The sequence below is a fragment of the Petaurus breviceps genome, unplaced genomic scaffold, assembly GCF_028583685.1.
Source record: "Petaurus breviceps papuanus isolate PSGF00001 unplaced genomic scaffold, PetGlider_PUasm1.0 90895, whole genome shotgun sequence".
Taxonomy (NCBI): domain Eukaryota; kingdom Metazoa; phylum Chordata; class Mammalia; order Diprotodontia; family Petauridae; genus Petaurus; species Petaurus breviceps.
This window is the reverse complement of record NW_027187372.1, coordinates 26,110,816-26,135,583: the sequence shown is the minus strand read 5'-3', so window position 1 is coordinate 26,135,583 and position 24,768 is coordinate 26,110,816. Positions and strand designations below refer to the sequence as shown.

At 43.6% G+C, this 24,768-nt stretch overlaps 2 protein-coding genes across 4 annotated transcripts in view; one reads left to right on the top strand and one right to left on the bottom strand.

The window, feature by feature from the left end:
- IGFN1 (immunoglobulin like and fibronectin type III domain containing 1) overlaps positions 1 to 8,347 on the bottom strand; it is an 89,050-nt gene extending 80,703 nt beyond the window's left edge. The window contains exons 1-2 of the mRNA XM_069074760.1: positions 8,114 to 8,347; positions 7,770 to 8,064 (exon numbers count right to left, since the gene is read on the bottom strand). Coding sequence (XP_068930861.1) covers positions 7,770 to 8,064; positions 8,114 to 8,347 — 529 coding nt within the window. The remainder of the gene's footprint in view (positions 1 to 7,769; positions 8,065 to 8,113) is intronic.
- TMEM9 (transmembrane protein 9) overlaps positions 7,575 to 24,768 on the top strand; it is a 38,266-nt gene continuing 21,072 nt past the window's right edge. The window contains exons 1-5 of one of the 3 annotated variants that reach the window (XM_069074540.1): positions 7,575 to 7,902; positions 8,597 to 8,699; positions 11,097 to 11,188; positions 19,290 to 19,398; positions 23,381 to 23,512. In XM_069074540.1, the coding sequence (XP_068930641.1) occupies positions 8,607 to 8,699; positions 11,097 to 11,188; positions 19,290 to 19,398; positions 23,381 to 23,512 (426 nt within the window). In that variant the 5' untranslated portion in view covers positions 7,575 to 7,902; positions 8,597 to 8,606. The remainder of the gene's footprint in view (positions 7,903 to 8,596; positions 8,700 to 11,096; positions 11,189 to 19,289; positions 19,399 to 23,380; positions 23,513 to 24,768) is intronic. The other 2 variants (XM_069074539.1, XM_069074538.1) reach the window with 2 other exon arrangements.

Sequence of the window (24,768 nt, the reverse complement as noted above, 5' to 3'; positions counted from 1 at the left end):
TTCTTCTTCTTCTTCTTCTTCTTCTTCTTCTTCTTCTTCTTCTTCTTTCCTAAGCAATGTTTTGTTTTTTTACTACCTCTTTCTGTAGAAGAATTTTGCTGCTCAATCAGACAGCATCTCAGTACCCTCTCTAGGCCCCAAATAATCGCTATTTCCTTTATATCTTCCCAGATTGCCTCTAGCTGCCCTGGTTGAGTTGTTCAAGTTTTCCAAGGCAGCTTGCCTAGCACTGACTTTCTTTTCTATGTGTGTTTTTATGAATATATTTTATTCTTGATAACTAATTACAATGCAACTAACCCCCAAAAGTATTTATTGGTAACTTTTCTCTAATTTTAAAATTATCCATTTTAATTTTGTCATTTTCTTCTTAGGTTGGTAATTCTTAAGAACAACTCTGCCAATGTCCCACTGTGATATTTCAAAGGCTACATTAGCAGAGTATGCCTCTCTCCATCCCTCACACTATTCCCTGGAGGAGGAAAGGGCATCTAGAGAAAGATTTGTGGCCCATGAAAAAGACACTAAGTTGATCTTAAGGATCTTAAAATGTAGGGTTAGAAAGGACCTTAGAGGTTGCCTAGCCATACTAGATCTAAAACTGTATTATAAAGCAGCACTCATCAAAACTATTTGGTACTGGCTAAGAAATAGAGTGGTGGATCAGTGGAATAGATTAGGTACACAAGACACAGTAGTCAATAACTATAATAATCTACTGTTTGATAAACCCAAAGATTCCAACTTCTGGGATAAAAACTCACTATTTAACAAAAATTTCTGGGAAAACTGGAAAACAGTATGGCAGAAACTAGACATAGACTAACATCTTACACTGTATACCAAGATAAGGTCAAAATGGGTTTTAGACATAATGGGATTTAGACATAAAGGGTAAAACTACAAACAAATGAGGAGAGCAACAAATAGTTTAATTGTCAGATCTATGGGGAAGGAAAAAATTTATAATCAAATGACATAGAGAACATTATGAAATGCAAAATGAATAATTATGATTATATTAAATTAAAAGGGCTTTGCACAAACAAAACTAATGCAACCAAGATTAGAAGTGAAGCAGAAAGCTAGGAAACAATTTTTATAGTCAGTATCTCGGATAAAGGCCTCATTTCTAAAATATAGAGAGAACTGAGTCAAATCTATAAGAATACAAGTCATTACCCAATTGATAAATGGTCAAAGGATATAAATAAGAAATTTTCAGATGAAGAAATTAAAGCTATCTATAGTCATATGAAAAAGTGTTCTAAATCACTATTAATTAGAGAAATGCAAATTAAAACAACTCTGAGGTATCACATCACACCTATCAGATTGGCTAACATGACAAAACAGGAAAATGATAAGTGTTGGAGAAGATGTGGGAAAATTGGAACACTAATGCATTATTGGTGGAGTTGTGAACTGATCCAACCATTTTGGAGAAAAATTTGGGACTGTGCTCAAAGGGCTATAAAATTGTTAATACCCTTTGATCCAGCAAATTAATTAGCTAGGTCTATATCCCAAAGAGATTATAAAAAGGGAAAAGGACTCACATGTACAAAAATATTTCTAGCAGTTATTTTTGTGGTGGCCAAGAATTGGAAATTGAGGGGATGCCCATCAATTGGGGAATGGCTGAACAAGTTGTGGTATATGAATGTAATGGAATACTATTGTTCCATAAGAAATGGTGAGCAGGCAGACTTCGAAAAACCTGGAAAGACCTGCATGAAATGATGCTGAGTGAAGTGAGCAGAACCAGGGGAACACTGTACACAGTAACAGCAATGTTGTGTGATGACAGACTTTGTTAGACTGAGTTCTTCTGAGTGATGCAATGAGCTAAGACAATTCCAAAAGACATGGGTTTTTTTAAAATATAAAATGGAATAAAGACTTTGAGTGTGAAAATAAAGAAGAAAAAAAGGGGCAGAAAGAGTAGTTCTGATCTGTGCAAAGAGACTGGAGATGACACTCAGGATATGACTCACAGAAGGATCACTAAACTCTCAAAGCTAAGCAATAGAGATGGGATTCTACCCCAAAACAGACTTGTACTTGTCCTCCCAAAACAATGATAATTTGGACCCATAGGTACCATAAGATAAGACATTATCTAATGAGCATCAGAGGGAAAAGAGAAGGGTCATGCTGCAGGAAACCAGGGTAGCAATTTGTTAACTGGGAGTTAATAATAAACTTGTGAAACCTCAAGTCCACCCTTTGTGAGGTGGACATGGAAACAAATGATCCTTTGAGAAGAAATCTAGGAGCATTTCCAGGCATTAGGATGTTTTCAGTAAAGATCTTAGGGAAAGGCTCAGGCAGCATTTTCGCCATTATTACTAGCAGAGAGCAAGGGTTTCACAAGAGAGAGGCAGAATTAGGAAGTAAAGGGCTGGTTAAGAAGTTGCCACGACAAAAAACCATAGAAATGATGGACTTCTGCTGTGATGGAATGCACCTAACAAGAGCTGATCAAAATGGAAGAAGGGCTTTAATGTGAAAACAAGAAAAGAGAGCTAAAGAAGACAACGGTATTAGCTTCTATAAGAACAGGCAGGTTTTTGTCTGGAGTCTTGGAAAATCTAATCAAAATGGCATTAACTCAAAGGGAAAAGAGAAGGGAGAAAGTGTTTATATATATCCACCAAGCTTGATACAGAGAAGGGCATGTGCAGTCAGAAGAATAGTATCATACCATCAAATCCAAAAAGTCCAAGAAAGGAGCTAGGAAAAAAAAATACACAACCTCAGATTTCTTTACACAAATATAGAAAGTATGGGTAACACAAGGTGAATCCAGAGATTCTAACATAGGGAGGCAAATTTAAAACCATCAGTGTAACTGGAACTTGGTAAGATGACTGAAATACAACTTTAATAACACGATTGAAATACATATTTAGAAGGATATACTTTATTCCAAAGGATAAGAATAAATAAAAGGAAAGGGGGTGGGAGGAGAGAGGTGTAGAGTGGCACTACATTGTAAAAAGAGAGGTTGTTTGTCCTTGCTTTCAAAGAGGACCAGTGATATCACAGGGTGATGTCACAACTTCCTTGTGAATTAGATTTAAGTGAGGTAGAGTTGCACAGTCTCACTCTCACTCTCTCTTTCAGAGTCATCAAAGTCTAGTGGCAGGACAAAAGTCAGGATAACTGGCAATGGCCTAGGATACAGTGGATGACCTTAGCATCTTCGATGTCTGACCAAGCTCTAAGTTCTTCAAACCTTTCAGAGATGTTGGAACAGATTGCTCTCATCCACCTATTCAGCTGGGGAAAGTCTTCATATGCTTGGGGTAGACACCCCTCTAAATCGCCGACAAGTTTGAGGCCTGTTGGACACCCTTCACCTGATTTAGCCCCAGGTTGAGATGGTTTCACTAGGATGTGGCCTCTGTGCATACTAGCACTTCCTGGAGCCACAGGTGAGACTTAAGTGCCAGATAGACACCAAAGGTGGCTGAGCAGCCCTAAAAAGGGCTTGGCAAGCCCTCACACCAAAGTTGCTAGTCCTCCTGGAACACCCCCTACTCATACTTGTGAGAGGAAATCTGAAAGAAAGTCTTAGGCTAAAAGAATTGCAGCATTGCCTAGGAAGCAGCAGTAGCAAATGAAAGCTTCATAGACAGTACAGTTTCAGCAGAGTCTCTGAGACTCAGCCAGAGTAAGGGACCAGAAGATGCAGAGCTGCACTCAGGTCAGGGAGAGGAAGATGGTGGGCAGAGCTAGAAACAGTCTGAGAGTGACAGAATTCCAAAAGGAGAGAAAAGATCTGTGCCACAAAGAACCCTGGACTCAAAGGACCCTGGAATTGGCTCCAAGGAGGGACTAGGACCAACTAGAACCAAGGTGCAGAACCACAGCAAGAAGGAACAAACCTGATTCTTGCCATTCACTGATTCTGAGTCACGTCTATGTGTTAGTGTGAAGGGCAGAAGCTAATTTTTTATTGACCAGTTTTGAGGAAGTAAGCCTCAGCTCCTGGAGTGGAGCCATAAGTTTGGAATGATTCCCTGAATGGAGCGAAATCTTTTCTGGACTGAGTATGGGCTCAGATACATAATTCCTTTCTTCATTCTTTGTGGTATGTAATAAACTTGGTTTTTGTTCTGTGCTTTTTTTTAGGTTGGTGTTTATAAGAGACCTGAGGATACAACAAGAGATAGAAACAAGCCAAATTCTGTTGTTCCCAAGGAATGCACTGAGTTGGGGGTAGGGGGGTATAAATCATGATGAGTAGCTTTCAAGAAAGAAACTTTTCTGTGCGGGTCCAGAACTTTGGTAATAGACCATGGGTTACTCTTCTATAAATATAAAACAAAATCCTTTATTAAAGTCCTATTCTTCCTGATCACATTGTGAAGGTTAGCCTAGGTCCTCAAAGGTAATGCCAGCAGAGTACAAACTCTGGAAGGTACTGAAGTATCAACAACGGACTGGCAATAGACTGCCTATTCTCTAAGGACAGTCTAGCCAAATTTAGAGAGACCTATCAGCAGATGAATGGCCATCCCACAACTTTAGTGTTTGGCTACATCAACTCATGAAGACAGTCTACTAAGGCACGGAGAGGCACCAATACAGTAATTGGTATCTGTAAAAGGAAAATATGTACCAATAAAACCATAGATCCTTGAAGTAATTAAATAAAATGATCTTTTAATTCAATATTGTTAAGTTCATTTGGAATTGGGAGAGAATTGTACATTGGAAAATGGGTCTAGGGCAGAGGTTTTTAAACCTTTTTATGTCATGGATGCCTTTGGCCATCTGTTGAAGCCCATGAATCTCTTCTCTGAACAATGTTATTAAATGCATAAAATCAAACACAAGGGATTACAAAGCTTTGATACTGATTTTAGTGAAACATAGTTACCAAAGTTCTTTTATAAACAAGGTCTTTCCCCCCATGTTAAGTACTCTTGTTATTATAGTATATACTAGGTATCATATATGTGCAGTGGACAGTTCTTACCCAGAAGCAACTTGCATTTTACTGAATCATAAACTAATTGAGAGTCACTGAGTAGGTGATACACACCCTAAGGCGCTAATAGGCTCTTGATAAGTGTTTTTTGAAAGAATCAATGCATGCCACCTTTTAAAAGTCTATCAGCTAGCTCCTTAACTGCTGAAGAGCATTAGTGTAAACACCTTTAAATTGGGCTGAGATAGGAGAAGGGTGGGAGGTGAGGCAGAGAGAGTCGGGGCACACTGCCTATAAGAGAGTTAGATTTAAACCTCCTCACACCCTAGATGTAATATAGAAGGCCTCCTAGAGCTTAAGTCAGCAGGAGCTAGTTTTGAATCCCCATCTGATATTTATCATCTAAAGACCCTGGACAAGTCATTCTCTCTGTACTTAGTCTGCAAAAACAAACAAATAAACAAAAACCACAAAACAGAACAAAAACAAAACAAGTAAACACAGTAGTCTAGTTTTTGAAAAATGCAGGGACACCACCTACTGGGGATAAGGACTCTGACAAAAATGGTTGGAAAAATCAGAAAGCATTTTGACAGAAATTGGGTTTAGATCAATATTTACACCATATACAATAACAAACACTGAATAAATATTTAGCCTAAATAAAAAGATCACTTTTTTTTTAAATAGAGAAGAATGGAAAAAGGTACCTTATGCAATGATGGATAGAGGGAGAATTTTTAATTGTGGTAAATGGACTAGAGGTTTTAGGACCATAGATCCAGAGCTAAAAGGGACCTCAGAAACCAACTAATCTATTTCTCTTATTTTATAGATGAAAATATTATGGTCCAACAAAGGGACTTGCCTATGGTCCATCTAGCCTTCTCCAGAAAATGACTGCCTTCTATCATCCCCACTCTGTCAGTAATTTTCACTCTCTCCCTGTTTACTGGATGCTTCCCTACTGCCTATAATACATACATACATACATATATATATACACACATCTCCCCCATTCTCAAAAAACCCTCATAAGATCTGTCCATCCCTCCCCCCAACAACTATTGACTTATATTTCTCCTCCCCAGTGCATAGCAGAGAGAGATGTAAACAATGGATGGTTAGTAAATGTTTGGTAAACCAAATCTTGAATTTGTTGTTCAGTCAGTTTCAGTCGCATCTGAGACTTCATGACCCCATTTGGGGTTTTCTTGATAGAGATATCAGAGTGGTTTGTCCTTTCCTTCTCCAGCTCATTTGACAGATGAGGAAACTGAGGCAAAGAGGAGTAAGTGCCCTGCCCAGGGTCACACAGTTAGTGAGTATCTGAGACTGAGATGAGTCTTCCTGATTCCTACTCCAACATTCTATCCAGTACACCACCTATCTGCCCTAGAATTCTTGAATAAAAGAGACCAATAGCCGAGGATAGAACTAATTTATGCTCTGGGAGCTAGGAAAGCTTCCTAGGAGAGAAGATGATTAATCTAGACCTTGAAGGATGGATAGAATGTCAACTGGCAAAACTGGGGAGAGAAAGCAATGAAGGACATTCTAGGTAAACAATGATTCAGATTCCAGAATCACAGGATTACAGAAAGCAACTTGAAGGTCAACTAGTCCATTTCACAGATGAGGAAACTGAAGCCTGGAATGGTAAAGTCAGTTTCCCAGTGTTCACACAAAGAGTAATCAGCAAAGCCAAGATTCAATCCCATGTCCTCTAAATCCAAGTCCAAGGTGCTATCTACTGTACCATGTTACTTCCTTGTAGGAGAAGGAAAAAAAAAAATATAGAGGGACATTCTATAGCTTCTCAAATATTGATAGGCTGTTAATTGGAAGAGGGTCAGCTAGGTGGTGCCATAGTGCACAGAGCACTGGGCTTGAAATCAGGAAGACTCATCTTCCTGAGTTCAAATATGACCTCAGATACTTACTTAGCTGTATGACCCTGGGCAAGTCACTTAGCCCTGTTTGCCTCAGTTTCCTCATCTGTAAAATGAGTTGGAGAAGGAAATGGCAAACTACTCCTATATATTTCCAAAAAAACAAAACAAATGGGGTCACGAAGAGTCAGAAAGGATTAAACAACACTTGAAAAAAATATTTTGCTTTATTCTGCTTTACCCTTGTTGTTTTTTGTCCATCCTTCTCAAAGAGGACCAATGACATTGGGAGGGTGATGTCTTTGCTTGCAAGGGAATTGGATTTAAGTGAGGCAGAACTATGCAAAGTCATCGGCCTCAATCTCCTCTGGGGTCATCTGAGCCCAGTGGCAAGATACAGGTCAGGACGACTGGCGATGACCCTTGCTTTGCTCTAGAGAACAGAAGTGGATGGAAATTACAGAAGTGGATTTCAGAGCAGATCAATGAAGAGCTTAGGAATCAATCATCAAAACAATGCAGAAATAAAGAGGGACCTCCCTGGCACTGGAAGTGTGCAGTTTGGATCCTAGGGTGCAAGATTTCTTGAATGCTGGAAAAGAACTTAGAAAAGCATCTTATCGGAGCCTCTCCTTCTGCAGATAAGGAAGCCTGCCTAAGGCCACACAGATAGCATCAAAGACCAGAAATCCTGCATTCTTTCCACTATACTAGGATGGCCACGTGGCCTGAGAGGTTGTAGAGTGGACTCATGTTTCAGGTGAACAAGATGACGCAAGGCACCTTCCAGTTCTAAACCTATGCCTGTTTTGTAGACGTTTCCAATTCTGGACTTCTATTTTTCTGCCCTTCGTTCAGCGACGCTCCCTTTTCTTGCCCAGTTGAGGTTAAGAAATGCCCTCCGATCCCTGACAGTACCCTCCAACCCCCCCCACCTCCACGAAGAAGGCGGGTCCTTGTTGCCGTGGAGACAGCCCGAGTGAGGAGAGGGGCACGTCTGAGAGCCAATAGGAGCCGGAGCGGGGCGGGGCCGTGCTGGGCCCGGTGCTGATGTTGAGAGGTTCGGAGGTTCGCTGCAGGACTGCTGGGGGAGGGGCGCGGGGGCTCGGGGCCCCGGGCCTTGGGGGTGGGGTGCAGGCGACTTCGGTCCATCTCTGCCAGGCGCAGTGGGCTCAGGACTTCTGGCCTTGCCCCCAGACGGGGCTGAAGAGGGTTGCTAGGGCTCTGGGCCTGCGCAGGGGAGGAGAGGCAGGAGCAGCTTGGGGTAGAGAGTGGGGACCGGGATGCGGAGAGGGATGTACAGGAAGGGATGCAGGCTCTCGGGCTGGGAGCGCACGGCAGGGGCTGGCTCCTCACTCGGGCTGTCTCCACGGCAACAAGGACCCGCCTTCTTCGTGGGGGGGGGGGGGGGATGGGGCAGCAGCCCGCGATGCACAGCGGGGTCCGGGCGGCGGACTGTCAGCCTGGATCTTTCTGGACCAGCGCTGTCCGAGGAACTTAGAGCACCGTCCATACAGGATTTCAGCCTTACTCCCGACCTCAGGGCCCCCGGCAATTATTCTCTCACGTTCTGACTATCGGGGGACCTGAGACCCAGAAGGAGGTCACTTACCTAAGAGAAGCAGGTAGAAAAAGAACCCAGACGTCCCGCTTCCTAGCCAAGCTGAGCAGGGTGCAGTGGGCTTTGGGGACTTGGGGAAAAAAATGTGAATGTTGATTTCACTCCCCTCCCCCCTTCCCCAACTCCTTTGCTCTTTTCCAGGTGACTGGTCATGCTGACCCAGCAAGTCTCGACAAGCATGAAGCTCTTACCCCTGGTGGCATTGGCCTGCTGTTTGGCCATCCCTCCAGCTCAGGCCGGCAAGGTGGGCAAGATGGTCTGGGAAGAGTGTGAGGTTTGGGTCTGCTGGTTTACAAAGTGACGACCAGAGCCTAGCCCAGACTTGGCTGTTCCCCAAAGTAGCTGTAGTAAGTCCCGAGGTACTTTGGGGATTCGAGAGAGTTACGCCAGGTGTCGTGGTCCAGTACTCTTAAAGAGTCGGGAGCCTTGAATTTCAGTCCCAGCTCACACTGGCTTCTGCTTCTCATAACCTCGGTTTTTTCCAATTGCAAAATGAGGGCCTCTCACAGAATTGTTGTGAGGAGAGTGCTTTGTAAACTTTAAAATGTCATATTGATTCTCTGATCCTGTGTTTGGGTTGAGGGAGGGAAGGGCTGAGACCCAGCTCCGAAATAAATGACCATCTCTGTGGTGATTATCAGTTCAACATGCTTATCAAGGGGATGCTGGCTGTAGAGTAAGGTACTGGGGAATGGAGAACCTGCAAAAAATTCATTGAGACAGTCCCTGCCGTCAGGGAGCTATTATAGAGGTAGAGTAAGATAGTTGTGTCATGAGAAGCCTTTCTCTGATCCCCTTAACCGTGAAATGCCCTTTTCCTCAACCTACCTTGTATTTAACTTTGTATCTATATGTGTTTATTCCTTTTTATTTTATATGTATTTATATATGTCCTGGTTGTCATTTCCATTAAATTCTTGCAAATAGGTATTGTGTCATTTGGGGGCAGAAAGGTGGCACAGTGGATAGAATGCTGGGCCTGGAGTCAGGAAGACATCTTCCTGAATTCAAATCTGGCCTCAGACACTTACTAGCTGTGTGATCCTGGGCAAGTTATTTAACCCTGTTTGCCTCAGTTTCCTCATCTGTAAAATGAGCTCAAGAAGGAAATGGCAAACCGCTCCAGGATTTGTGCCAAGAAAACCACCAATGGGGTCATGAAGAGTATACAAGGACTCAATAGCATTGTTTAATTTATTATATTTTTATCACCCCAGAAAGCACTCATTGCAATTCCAGGCACAAAGGGGATACTGAATAAATGGCATGTTAAGTGATTAGATTAAAACATATACTTAGAGTGAGAAAGACTGGGTTTGGATGCTGTCTCTGACTGCTGTGGATTACTTAACCTCTAGTTTTCACTTTGATCATCAGCAAAATTAGGGAGATGGAGACCTATAGCACTTGTCCCCCCCAGAAGTCCTCAGATGCTCAGATGAGATGCCGAGTGCTTGCAAACTGTAAAGTGCTGTGGAGAAAGCCAATCTTGTTGTTGTTGTTGTTGTTGTTGTTGTTATGGAGACCAGGATTGCCTCCTTTCAGTAGCTTTGCCTCTGCCTCCACCATTGTGAGATTATCACATCTCCCCTCCTCTCCAGGGTTCACAGACCTAGGCAGTCTTCCCCAGACCTACTTAGAATCATTTGTTGTTGAATGGTTTCAATTGTGTCTGACTTTTCATGGCCCTATTGGGGGTTTTCTTAGCAAAGACGCTGGAGTGATTTGTCATTTCCTTCTCCAGCTCATTATACAGATGAGGAAACTGAGGGAAACAGGGTCAAGTGACTTGCTCAGGATCACATAGCTAGTAAGTGCCTAGGGCTGGATTTGAACTCAGGTCTTCCTGACTCAAGACCCTTGTTCTATCCTATGCACCACCTAGCTGCTCTACTTAGGACCTCAGAACCACATAATCTTAGAGCTGGAAGGGACTCGAGAGATCATCTAGTTTCTTCGTTTTACAGATATGGAAACTGAGGCCCAGAGAAGTTAAGTGATTTGCTCAATGACACAGCTCTGTAGTGGCAGAGCCGAGATTAGACTATAAGTGTCTTGATCTATCCCAGTGCGCAAGGCCTGCCCAAGACAGGAGGCTAAGGGTCCAGTGATGTGGCAGCCTTACTAGCAGAGCCTAAGTCCAGGAAAGATGAAGATATAAATTCAAATTTAATGAGTATTAAAGAGAAGTGCAGCCTTAATTCTGGGTCACTGCAGAGAGAGAGCTTTGATAAGAACACCTTTGTTTTTCCCTTTATTTCTCCAATGCCTGGCACTTTGTGAACATTTAATAAATGCTTGTTAGACAGGTAGATGGTGTTAATAGAGCAGAGTAAGAAAGCTCTGAGTTCAAATCTAGCCTCACTTCCAATCAAGCCTCAGAAGACTAGCTATGTAATGCTGGGCAAGCTATTTACCTCTGGTTGCCTCATTTTCCTCAACTATAAAATGGGGATAATAACATCCACCTGCCAGGGGTAGTTGCAAGGCTCAAATATAAAGCAATTAGCACAGGGCCTGAGACATAGGAAGCCCTTAACAAAGCTCATTTATTGATCAATCAATCAATCCATCCATCTATTGTTCAGTTGATAAGGGAGTCACAAGGAGGGCCTGACTTGTCTTTCCTGTTCTTTTGCAGAGCTCTGAAGACATCAGGTGCAAATGTATCTGCCCACCGTATCGTAACATCAGTGGACACATTTACAACCAGAATGTGTCCCAGAAAGACTGGTAAGGCACTGCTCAGTTCAGCCATCATTCCTCACAGGGGCTTCCTCAGGAGGTCATCAGTGTGCCTATCCTGCAGGGCTCCAGATGGAGGCGAGGTCACTACTTGCCAGGGATGCTTAGAGGACATTGCTATTTAGCTGTGGGTAGGACTAGATGGCCACAGGTCTGGTTTTTTCTTTTTTTCTTTTTCCTTTTTGGAGGGAGAAAGACAGGTTAAGTGACTTGCCCAAGGTCATACGGCTAGTAAGTGTTACATGTCTGAGGCTGGATTTGAATTCAGATCCTCCTGACTCCAAGGCCGGTGCTCTATTCACTGTGCCACCTAGCTGCCCCCCTCAGGTCTGTGTTAACTCTGAGATTCTGCCATTTATGCACCTGCCACATCTGGGGTTGAAGATTAACTGTGGATGTTTTGGAAACTGTTTTTTCATAGATCTCTGGGGAGATTTCCTGGAGAGACTAAGGAAGTAAGATATTAAGAGTCACTCTGCCCATTGGAAATGGGGCCCAGTCTCCCAAAAAAAGTGTCTTGGCAGTTCCATTGCTGTTGAATCATTTCAGTTATATCCAACTCTATTTGGAGTTTTCTTGGAAGAGAGTAGAGTCCTTTGCCATTTCCTTCTCCAGCTCATTTTTACAGATGAGGAAACTGAGGCAGTTAGGTTAAGGTACTTACTCTGGGTCACACAGCTAGGTCAGATTTGGACTCAGGAAGATGAGTCTTCCCGACTCCAGGGTTGGCGCTCTACCCACTGCACCACCCAACTGCTGTTTGACAGAAGGGCTGGTTGTTCAATTTAAGTCTTTGGTGCTACATGTAGACTGAGATTGGGGAAGTTAGGGGAGCAGAGCACTGTCTGAGATAGGGGGAAGGGGAAGGGAAGAATAGGTCAACTCTTTATACTTTTTTCCAAAGCATTTTCATTTCCATTATTCCTTTTGATTCTTGTAAACCCACAAACTGGCAAGGCTGGTTGGTGTAGTCAAAAGAACCCTAGAATAGAAGCCCAAAGTCCTGCGTTCAAATCCTTACTCTGTCACTCCTTGAGCAAATCTATTCATTTCTCTGGGCCTTCACTTCCTTATCTGTAAGGACATGGTAGGCCTCGAGGATCTTTAACATTTCTTCCAGCTTTAAAACTCCCTGCGACTCCATAGGCAATAGTAATTGTCATTTACAAAGCATCTTCAGGGTTGCAAAGCATTTTGCATACATTATGACATCTGAGCTTCACGACAACTCTATGGGTAGGTGTTATGGTTATTTTTAGTCCCCATTTTACATATAAGGAAACTGAGGCTCAGAGACATTAAGTGACTTGCCCAAGGTCACACAGCTAGTAACCCAAGTCTTCGTGACTCCACGCCCAACACATAGCTCATCTACTAGACCAGACTTCCTCTCAGCATAGCATCACAGAGCCTCGAAGAGATTGTGCCTATAGGAGTAGAACTCAGGTTTCCTGATCTTGTCCTCCACATCATAGTTTCCGCCTGTTTCTGGAAGATTCCGTCAAAGACACAAAACATAACGTGCAGGCGGAGGTCCTCTCAGCTGTTGTGGCTGTGGTTTTATCAGCAGTGGTGGATGGTCTGATGAAATATCACACACAGAGCTGTCCAAACCACCACTTCTTCCTTCCTGAGCACTAGATCAGATGTTACCAGCCCTACCGACCTGCCTCCCCAACACAGCAGGAGCCAAGACTTGTGGTCTCTTGTTGGGGCTGTGCTCAAGGGTCCGTCTTGCTTCCTTCCCTTCTCCTTGGTGATCAGAACTGGGAGGATCTAGAAAAAGGCACTTTTTTGACTTGTTATGGTTAAAAGGGCCACACAGTGTGATGGAGAGTGTCATCCATCTGACTTTGGGACAACCAGAGTTCCAGTCTGAGTAGCCACCTTGATAAGTCACATTAGTTCAGTGTCCTCAGCAAGTCAAAGGAACGTCTCAGCTTCAGTTTCCTCATCTGTAAAATGAGGATAACAATACTCAGACTACCTTGAAGGTTTTTCTATGAGAAAGGTGCTTAGTACGGTGAAAAGAATGCTTGGCTTTTAGATCATCAGAACACCTGCATTCAAATACCTTGGGCAAGGGACTTGAGCTCCCCCAGCCTCAGCTTCCTCACCTGTAAAAAGAGAGGGCTGCATGAGATGGTTTCTAAGGCCCCTTGCAGCATTCCGGGGTCCTGAGTGCCCCTGAAATGGGAGCTTTTGCTCATTACTGACCGCAGGCCTTGATTGTCTGGGTCATGCTCCTGACTTGGATCATGGCTTATCCTATTACAGGGTTTGAGGTCACAGCCTCCCTGGGTCCTCAGGGGCTTTGACTGAGGCCCAGTACAGGGAAACCCTGAGAGCTGTGGCCTCGGTGCTTCAGCGGGAGGGAGCAGAGTCCCTGCCTGGGACTGCCTCTTCATCCCTCTCTGCCCCTCCTTTACCAGTCAGAGCACCCATCCTTGCCTCCCGGGGCCTGCGAGTCAGCATTTTCGGGAGAACAATAGAGCAACTCGAAAAGATGCTGCTCTCCTTGAATTCTAATTACAAACCTAATTATATTAGGAAACGAATGAGAGGTCCCAGTTTAAAAAAACAAAACAAAAAACCTGGAATGGAAATGTTCTGCCCTCGTGTGTTCATTGATAGTATCTGCAGCTGTCAGTATTGTAGGATCCTGGGGACCCAGAGGCACAGGGAAGGAACCTCAGAGGTCAGAGAATGCAACCTTCTCATTTTACAGATAAGGAAGCAGGTTGAGGGAGGTTAAGTAACTTGCCCAAGGTCACACATCCAGCAAGTGTCCAAAGCAGGATTTGAAGGTTTTTCTAACACCAAATAGGTCAGGCTGCCTCTGTGAGTTTCTTGCAGACAGGGATTGATTGCACCTTGTTTAATTTCTGCATTTTCTCCAAACCCTTGCACCATGTTCCGAACAATAAAGGCTGTTGACAAGTGGGTATTGAATTGAAAAACTGCCTAAAGAAGAATACCTCCATTCCTCAACACATGTCCCTACTGCAAGCCAAACACAAGATTCCAGGGTTTTTGTTCAAGCTAGAATCCCAGAATCATAGATTTTTAAGCTGAACGAGACCTTAAAGTTCCTCAGGTCCGCCCTCTTCATTCTGTAGTAAGGTTAAGTGACTTGCCCAGGGTCACACAGCTATTAAGCAACAGAGGTTGGATTGGAACCCAGGTCGTCTTGTCTACAAGCGTCTCACTCCATTCACTACACACTCCATCTGCAGATAGGGTTCCTTTTCTGCGCTTCTCTAACCTGAGATTCCTACTCCACAAAGAGTCTTCTGGTGTCATTGATTCCTTTTGGAAGACCCCAAGGAGATAGGATATACTTCAGAACCAAGGACAAAGGTACCAAAATGTGACTTCTAATTAATTGTCCCCCACTATCACTTCTACCCTTTTCCACACATTCTCCCGAACAACTTAAGCCTCTCTTTGATGGACCTTTGGTCTATGGCTTCCATCTTTCCACTGTCCCATTCTCCCAGCTCTCTTGTTCATGTCTTTATCCCTCTCTGCCTCTCCTGCACCAGTCAGAGCAAAGCACACTATTTTCACTTTTAATGGGTTTTTTTTCTCCCTTTTCTTTCCTCCTATTTCTTCTTTCATAACATGACTAATACGGAAATATGTTTTACATGATTGCACATATATAACCTATATCAAATTGCTTACTGCCTTAGGGAGGGAGAGAGAAAGAAAACTTGAAACTCAAAATTTTTTTAAAACGAATGTTAGAATTGCTTATGTTCTAACGTGGTAGGTGGTTGATGAGGGTCTTCTGGGTACTTGGAGCTCTCTCTTCCCAACAACAGTTGTTACTCCCCTCTCTTCAATCTCATCCCTTTCCACCTTCTTTTCCTCCAGATTTGGAGAAAGTAGCAACTCTTCTTGCAAACACTGTTCCCTCTGCTGGTATCCTTGAATCCATTCCCTCCTGTATCCCCTGGTAGTTGGCCTCTCCAGTCATCTCCCTCATTTTCTAGAATATTTTATTAAAAAAATTTGATAGTGAAAACCTGCCTTCTCTCCATCTTGCCCCTTGCTCCATTGAGAAAGTAAATCAGAATCCAGTGATAAGCGTGGAGATATTTCTTCCATAACACATGGATAGTTGAGCAAAGCAAATTCCCATGTTGGCTACGTGCAAAAATAAAACAAAGCAACTTCACATTCTGTACTCTGGAGTCTTTCAGCTCTCCATCAGGAGCCAGGTGGCATGTTTCATCATGAGTCCTCTATATGAGACCTCTCATGAGACCGTGGCTGGTCATTGTCCGGATCAGAGTTCCTAAGTCTTTCAAAGTTGTCTTTACAATATTGTTGTTATTGTATAATTTATTTTCCTGGTTCTGCATACTTCGCTCAGCATCAGTTTATGTCTTCCCAATTTTCTCTGAAACCATCCCCTTCACCATTTTTTATAGTGCTTTCCCATTCCTGTACCATCTGACTGATTTTCATTGTGTCCTAATCCACTGGCTCCTGTCCCACTAATGAAAGGCAAGTTCAGCCTCCTCAGGTTGGCTTCACCTGAGTTCAAATCCTGCCTCTTATACTTACTAGCTAGGTGATCCTGGACAAGTCCTTTAATCTCTGTTTGCTTCAGTTTCCTCAATTTTAAAATGGAGACAATAGCAGCACCTGTCTCCCAGGGTTGTTGTGAGGTATTTGTAAACCGCCTAGTATAGTGCATTGCACATAGTAGCTGGTATGTAAATGCTATTATTATTATTATCATTAACAGAATGAATTCTCACTGTACCTGACAAGTGATCATCCAGGTTTTGCTGCAATACCTCCAAGGAGAGGGAGCTCAACCCCTTCCAAGGCATCCCATTACATTTTGGGACGGCTTTAATTATTAGGAAATTTTTTTCATGACATCAAAACTAAATTTCCCTCTTTCCACCTTTCCCCCATAGCTCCTGGTTCTGCTCTCTGGGGCCACACAGATCATGTCTAATCTCTCCCATTTTGCCCCAGTCTCACTCCTTTTCCAAGTTTTCTTTTTCTTTTACATCATTCATTTCCGCCAGATTTTGAGTTACAAATTTTCTCCCTGTTTTTCCCCTACCTACCACCCCAAAATAGCAGTCCCACAGGATATCCCCTCCTCCAGTCTGCTCTCTCCCATATTTTCTCCCATACCCCTTTCAACTTTTCCAGTAGGTCATGGTGGATCTCTATGCCCCAGTGCCTGTATATCTTATTTTCCAATTACATGTAAAATTGTATTAATAATAGTGTGTGTATATATATATTTAAACATTTGATTTTAAAACTGATTCCAAATTCATTCCCTTCCTCCCTTGTCACCCACCCTTACTGGGAAGATAAGCAATTCAGTATAGGTTGTACATGTGTGGCTAATGCGAAACAATAACATAGTAGATACATTGTAAAAGACTGACTATATTTCCCTCCCTCCTATCCCACCTCCCACTTGTTCTATTTTCTACTTTGATCCCGTCCCTTTTCAAAAGTGGGTGCTTCCAACTTGCCTCCCCCCAGCCTGCCTTTTCTCTCATCCCCTTCACCCCTACTCTCCTGGAGGGTGAGATACCCTATTTAGTGCGTATTTCATTCCCTCCCCAAGCCAAATTCAATGGGAATAAGGTTTTCCCATTCCCTTTTGCCTTCCTATTCTTCCCCTTCATTATACCATTTTCCCTTGCCTCTTCTATATGAGATAGTTTACCCCCATTCTGTCTCTCCCCATCTCCTCTCATTATATTCCTCTCTCACCTCTTAATTTCACCTTTTAAGTATCATCCCTTCCTGTTAGATTGGTTCTGTGCCCTCTATCTATGTATATCTGTAAACATATATGCACACATTCACATATATATTCATATGCCCACATACCCTTATGTATATATACATATATATATATATATATATATATATATTTCTATTCCCTTCAACTATTTTCATACTGAGAAAAGTTTCATCAGTTACAATTATCGTTTTTCCATGTAGGAATGTTAATAGTTCAACTTTGATAAGTTCCTTATGATTTCTTTTCCCTTTTTACCTTCTCATGCTTCTCCAACTTCTTGTATCAGAATGTCAGATTTTCTATTCAACTCTGGTTTTTTGATCAAGAATGCTTGAAAGTCCTCTATTCCACTGAATGACCATATTTTCCCCTGAAACATGATATTCAGTTTTGCTGGGTAGGTGATTCTTGGTCTTAATCCCAGCTCCTTTGACCTCCGGAATATCATATTCCAAGCCCTTCAATCCCTTAGTATAGAAGCTGTCAGATCCTAGGTTATCCTGATTGTGTTTCCACAATATTCAAATTGTTTCTTCCTGGCTGCTTGTAATATTCTCTCCTTAATCTGAGAATTCCGGAACCTGGCTATAATATTCCTAGGAGTTTTCTTTTGGGGATCTTTTTCAGGAGGTGATTGGTGGATTCTTTCAAGCTCTATTTTGCCCTCTGGTTCTAAAACATCAGGGCAGTTTTCTTTGAGAACTTCCTGGAGGATTATTTCTAGGTTCTTACTTTGATCATGGCTTTCGGGTAGTCCAATAATTTTTAAATTATCTCTCCTGGATCTATTTACCAGGTCAGTGGTTTTTCCCATGAGATATTTCACATTGCCTTCTATTCTTTCATTTGTTTGGATCTGTTTAACAGCATCTTGATTTCTCATAAAGTCATTAGCTTCCATTTGCTCCAATCTAATTCTGAAGGAATGATTCTCCTCAGTGAGCTTTTGAGATTCTCTTTCCATCTGGCAAATTTAGCTTTTTAAGGCATTCTTCTCCTCATTGCCTTTTTTAGCCTCTTTTGCCATTTGAGTTAGTCTATTTTTTAAGGTGTAATTTTCCTCAGTCAGGCTGTTGACTCTCATTTCCTAATTTTCTTGCATTGTTCTCATTTTTCTCCCCAATTTTCCTCCACTTCTCTTATCTGCTTCTTAAGGTCCTCTATGGCCTGTAACCAGCTCGTATTTTCCTTTGAAGCTTTTGGTGCAGGAGTTCTGACTTCGCTGGCTTCCTCCTATTCCATGCTTTACTCCTTTTTGTCCCCAAAATAGGAGTCTAATGTTGGAATCTTCTGTCTGCTTTGTTTCCTTTGCCTGGTCATGTCACCCCTCAGTCACTTGACCCCTGGGCTTTTTGCCATAGTAGGACTCTGCTACCAGACAGGGTAGTTTTCGTCCCAAATGCTAGGGTTTTCTCAGCTGCCAGAGGTATTAGATGGGTGCCCTCTCTGAGGCCTCCACACGCTCTGGCAAGCTGGATACACACCCCAGGACCTCCACCCTAGACTGCAATCCAGATCCAAGCAGGTTAAAGCAAGAGCGATTACCCCTCAGACTGGTGCTTGGTCCCCCTACAATCTGCAGGCCAGGAGCTGAAGCTGCCATGTGGCGCTGGCTGGCTGTGCCAGCGTCTCAGTGGCTTCTCGCCCCCGGGGGAAAAAGCTGAGTACTTACTCTTACTGGGTCCCAAAGTCCAGACTGCACTGACCTCTCACTTTGTCCTTTGTATCTGTGTGTTGATAATTCTGGAAAAGGCCACAGCTGCTGCTGATCTGGAGTCCCTCCGGCCAGCAGCTGGTCAGACCTGCCCTGGGGCTAAAACCTCCAGCTCACTGTGGGCCTGGGCTTGGCTCCCAGAGCACTGTGCTAGCTGATTCCTGCCGGCCTGCCAAGCTGTCCTCAGTGGGAGGTTAGCTTCTCTGTGTCATTTTGTGGGTTCTGCAGCTCCAAAGTTTGTTCAGAGTCCCCTTTTTACATTCATTGGGGAAGGTGGAAGCTAGAGCCACTGGGAGGTCCTGCTTCTATTCCACCATCTTGACTCTGCCCCCCATCCAAGTTTTCTCAAGCCTCCCCATTACCCCTTTCCCCTTTCCTTGTCTCTGTCATTCAGTCATGTCCCACTCTCCATGACCCCATTTGGGGTTTTCTCTGCAGAGATACCAGAGTAGTTTGCCATTTCCTTCTCCAACTCATTTTACAGATGAGGAAATGGAGGCAAACAGGGTAAAGTGACTTGCCCAGGGTGACATGATAATGCCTACTTTCCCCTGATTTGTTTTCCTTTCCATTTCTTGCAGTAATTGTTTACACGTGGTGGAACCAATGCCCGTGCCAGGCCATGATGTGGAGGCTTACTGCCTGCTGTGTGAGTGTAAATATGAGGAAAGAAGTACAACCACCATCAAGGTACCGTCCACAATTCCTGCCTCCCCTCCAGGCTCATTTCTTCTTCCATCCCTCCCTCCCCCCCATCCTTCAACTCTCCACAATTCAGGTCCTGCTGACCAGCCCTCTCCCCCACAGGGCTGCTCCTAGCCTTCTCTGGCCTTTCTTGCTGGCCTCTTCACTCTGGCTTCTTTCCAACAGTGTCAGGGGCCCTGGGAGGACTGGTTAGGCTTCTATCCTTTACTCTGTCCAGTTCCAATCAATCCATCAGCATGCATTTATTTTTTTATTTCAAATTCTTAGTCCTCTCCTTTCTAGCCCTTCCTCCACCTATGAAGAAGGTAAGCAATAGAATTGAGACCGATTATACATGTGAAGTCATGCAAAACATATTTCCACATTTGCCATGTGATCAGCAAAAATGTATTAAGTACTTTGTTCTAGGCACATTTCTAACCACTGGCAAGGCCAAAGTCAAAGCGAAATCATGACAGCTCTTAAGAAGCTTATAAAAATGTAATGGGGGAAACATCTTCTAGCCTGATAATTCCTTTCTAAAAGGGACAGGAAGCTCCAAGGACCTCATTGATCAGGATGGAACCTGGGAGCTGGGATATCTGCTGTTCCTTCAAACTCCTTTGCTTCTCTGTCTCCTTTTATCCTCATACTTCTCCAAATCTCCATCCTCAAAATTGGGTGTATTTTTTTTATTTTTTAATGAATGAACTAAAGGAGCTGTTGTTTAGTCATTCCAGTCATATTTGACTCTTTGTGACTCTTTTGGGGGTTTTCTTGGCAAAGATGCTAGAGTGGTGTGCCGTTTCCTTCTCATTTTACAGATGAGAAAAATGAGGCAAAGAGTGAAGTGACTTACCCAGGGTCACACAGTTAGGAAGTGTCTGAGTTCAGATTTGAACTCGGGTCTTCCTGACTCCAAGGCCAGAACTATATCCACTGGGCCACTTAGCTATACATGAATTAAGGAGACAAGTAACATATATCACTTAATAGAAAAGAATCTTTAGGTTAAGAGATATCTCTGATGATCCTATTATCTATCACCCTCTCTAGTCAAGATTGCATCTAATCTGACTTTAGGGGATACTTTAAAAAAAATTGGACCAAATCTGTGATTTCATTGGCATACCAGTGTAAGTCAGTGTTCATTCTGCAGGATAGAGTCTCGGGGAGCTGCTTGAGACTTGTTCAAGTGTCTTGTCCTCAGACACACAGCCAGTGGATATCAGAAGGGAGACTTGAACCCAGATCTCCCTAGCTCTGAGGTAGATTCTCCCCAAGATACCTCTCCTCTTTTCGTATAAAAGACCTCCTGGCCAAGAGATAATCTGCCTCAGCCAGGATGTTCTCATTACTGTCTAAATAACCCTTTCCTGCTGCCATTTCCAAGGAGGACCCATGAAGGAAGGGTGAGGATCCTTGGGAAGAATCTTCAGAGGGGTAGATTTCAACCCAATTTAAAGACCTTAACCAACAATTAGAGCTGTCCAAAAGTAATGAACTACCGAAGAAGTACAGAGCTCCCTGTCTGTAAAGGTCTTCAGTAAAATAGAGGGCCCTCTTTGGGGCATATTGTTGGAGGGATCCTTGTTCAAGGGTGGGTTGGATTAAATAATGTCTGAAGGCCTTTTCAGCTGGAATTCTATGATTTTATATAGTAAAGAGCAGCAATCCCTGTGGATTTGCAAATAATTAACTATCCGTTAGCTTCTTTCAGGCTAAATAATGGGACCTTCCCTCTGGTTGTCTGTCCTGACCTCTCAGAGAGTACATCCTGTCCTGTGTTAACTTCTTGTATTCACACTTTTCAATAAACAGCAACAGATGTCTATTCTTTACCCCCCCCCAAACACACACACATACACATCCCTTAGTCATCACCCTGTCAACTCGTGCAGACTCAGTTCCTTTCATCTTCCCTCCTGAATAGCCCCTCCCTTAAGCAGGTTCCCTCTTCCTCTCTGAACTCCCTCCAGTGGGGCCCCACCCTCTGGGGACCAGATGCCTGAGCCCATACCCTCTGTGCCAGATGTCACCTCACTCTGTTTGAGGGAGACGGGACTTCCCAGCCCCAAGACCTCATCAGACACATTTTCCTAATCCCATGGATTTGTCTCCAATGATTTGTCCTAGGTGAACTCCCTCCCCCCAAGCCTATTAAAGACCTGACCTCCTTCCTTGCTCAGGATGGGGTTGAGAGGCAAGGATGATCTGATCATAGACTTAATGATCATCTAGTCTGACCTTATCATTTTATAGGTGAGGGAATTGAGACCAAGAAATTTGCCCAGCGTTACACTGGTAACAAGCAACCAATCTAAGAAATAAAGAATACTTCCCCTTGTATAAGGAACAGGGATATCAAGGCCCCAAGAGTGGAAGAATCCAAATCCTAAATGCCTTTGACCAGGGACAGAGAGCTAGGGGGCTGCCACCCAGGGGTCCTAGGCTCACATCCACACTGCTCTCTCTGTGAGATGGTCTTTGCTCCTCCTCCCAGTTAACCAGGGCTAGGACCAGCAGTGCCACTTTGAGCCCTCTCTTTTGGCTCCCTTTGGGTCCTGACCTGTGTTGGGGCAATCCCCCCTCTCCACAGAAGGAGACTGTGAACAGGTATCCTGGCTCCTATGGCCACAGCTGCTTCTGAGGGCAGAATCGCAGAGTCATAACTTCTCCCTCATCCAGTCTGTCTACATAGACTAGAACAACACAGCACACAATACTACCCAATAAGAATAATATCCCCCAAACATCAATTTCCTTGTGCATTTTCAATGGATGTTTATGTCCACATAGGAGACAGTTAAGTGACACAATGGAATGAAGAAGGGCCTTGGAATAGGGGAGCCCTGAGTTCATACCTGCCTCAGCCACTTTATATTGTCCCTGACTAGCTGGATCTAAGGAAGTCTTTTAAATTCTCCTAGCCACAGTTTCCCTATCTGTAAAATGAGGGTAATAATAGCACGCACTTTCCAGGGCTGTTGGGAGAATCAAACAATTTAACATATATAAAAGCAAACTTTAAAACACTATCCAAATGTCAGTTATGTCACCACCACCATCATCATTATTAAATTAAACCTCACTTTCTGCCTCCAGGCCTTCCATGTCCCCCTCTTCTGTAAACTGGCTTAATTGCTTAGTGTACCCCACCTTGGACAAGCCCCCCCATACAGCAGCTCATCCTCTTCTCTCTCTCTCAGTCCACCCTCCCAAAAGAATGCTGTCCCACAATTTCTGTAAAGGCCTCAGTCCAAACTTTTCTGTTAACTCACCTGTAGGATCCCTATCTAAATAGCACAATGGATAGAGCACCTATGCCTAGAGTCAGGATGACCTGTGTTCAAATCCAGCTTCAGACATTTACTAGCTAGGTGACCCTGGGCAAGTCATTTACCCTTTGCCTCATTGCCTCAACTGTGAAAAGGGGTTAATAGGAGCAGCTAGATGGCACAGTGAATAGAGCACTGTCCCTAGTCAGGAGGACCTGAGTTCAAATCCAGACTCAGACACTTAACACTTACTGGCCATGTGACTTTGGGGAAGTCACTTAACCCCAATTGCCCTGCCTTCCCTCCTCCAAAAGAGAAAGCAATAAAAGTGGGGGGGAGATAATAACAACATCTACCCCACAGGGTTATGGTGAGGATTACATGAGGTAATATTTGTGAAGTGCCTGGATACAGTAAGTGCCTGATAAATGCTTGTTCAAGCCTTCTCCCTCTAGGAAATCTTCAGTCACTGCTGTTTTTTCCACACTCCCTCAGAACATGGTTTACACAGATCTTGCCCTTATTCATGTCTTCAGGCCTTTGTGATCTCCTTTCTGTACTGAGGAAGGGCCAGCCAGGGGATGGTTTCTGTCTTGGACTGAAGATCCCTTGAGGGCAGGCTTTGGCTCTCCTTTTGTCCCTTGCTCCCCACGCCTCTAACAGCTATCAGCTCCCTCCTTCCCTCACCGAGCTGTGTCCCTTCTTCCCAGGTCATCATTGTCATCTACCTGTCCGTGGTGGGCGCCCTCCTCCTATACATGGCCTTCCTCATGCTGGTAGACCCATTGATCAGAAAGCCAGACGCCTACACTCAGCCACTGCACAATGAGGAGGAGAATGAGGTAACAATGGTGGGGAGGGGGGGGGAAGTCCCCCTCGTGCCGTTGGACTATCAGAAGAGGTCAGTGCAGATCTCTGTGTGCCCCTAGGGTGCTGCTTCTTTTCAGGACATTAGGTGGCTAAGTACAGGAGTAGGTAGAATGATAGACTTAAAATCCAGAAGACCTGAGTTCAAATCTCATCTTAGACTCTCATTAGCTGTGTGACCTTGGACAAGTCATTTCTCTCTCAGCCTTTTTCCTCATCTGTAAAATGAGTATAATAATAATAGCATCTAGCTCAGAAGTGGGGAACCTGCAGCCTTGAAGCTAGATGTGGCCTTCTAGGTTCTTGGGTGCAGCCTTCTGACTGAGTCCAAGTTTTACAAAACAAATCATTTTATGAAGGGGATTTGTTCTGTGAAGTTTGACTTCAATGGGCCACACTCGAGGACCTAGAGAGTCACTTGTGAACTTGAGGTCGAAGGTTCCCCACCCCAATAGCTCATTGGGTTGTCATAAGCATCAGATGAGAAGACGCGTTAAAGCACATTGCAAACCTTAAACCCTTACATAAATGTTAGCTATGATGATCATTTATTTGGAAAAGGAAATGGCAAACCATTCTAGTATCTTTGCCAAGAAAACATCAAACGGGGTCACAGAGTTGGACATGGCCGAAATCACTAAACAACAACAACATCATCATCATAATAATAGTTATTATTATTTTCCAGGTAAACTGAGTCCTTCTATTAAACTTGTCCTCAGTAGGGATTCCTTGGCAGTTTCCTACCTGATATTCCTTCCACACCCTTTACTTACAGGATCACAGATTCAGAACTCAGAGATTCAGAACCTAGAGGCAGTTGGTGTTGCAATGGATAGAAAAATGGACTTGGCATAAGGAAGACCTGAGTTCAAATCCTACCTCAGACACTTACTAGCTGTGTGACCTAGTGGAAGCCACTTAATCTCTGTTTGACTTAGTTTCCTCATCTGTAAATGAAGATAATAATATCACCTACTTCCCAGGGTGGACATGAGGACCAAATGAAACAACATGTAAAGTACCTTACAGACTTTCAAATGCTATATAAGCCAACCTCCTTATTTTATAGATGGGGAAACTGAGGCATAGGGAGAGTAAATGACTTGCCCAGGGTCACACAACTAGTAAGTGGTAAAGCCAGAATTTGCTCTCAGGCCCTCTGACTCCAGACCCAACATTCTTTCCACTGTACTATGCTTCCTATTCACTTTGCTCCCTCTTTCATGAC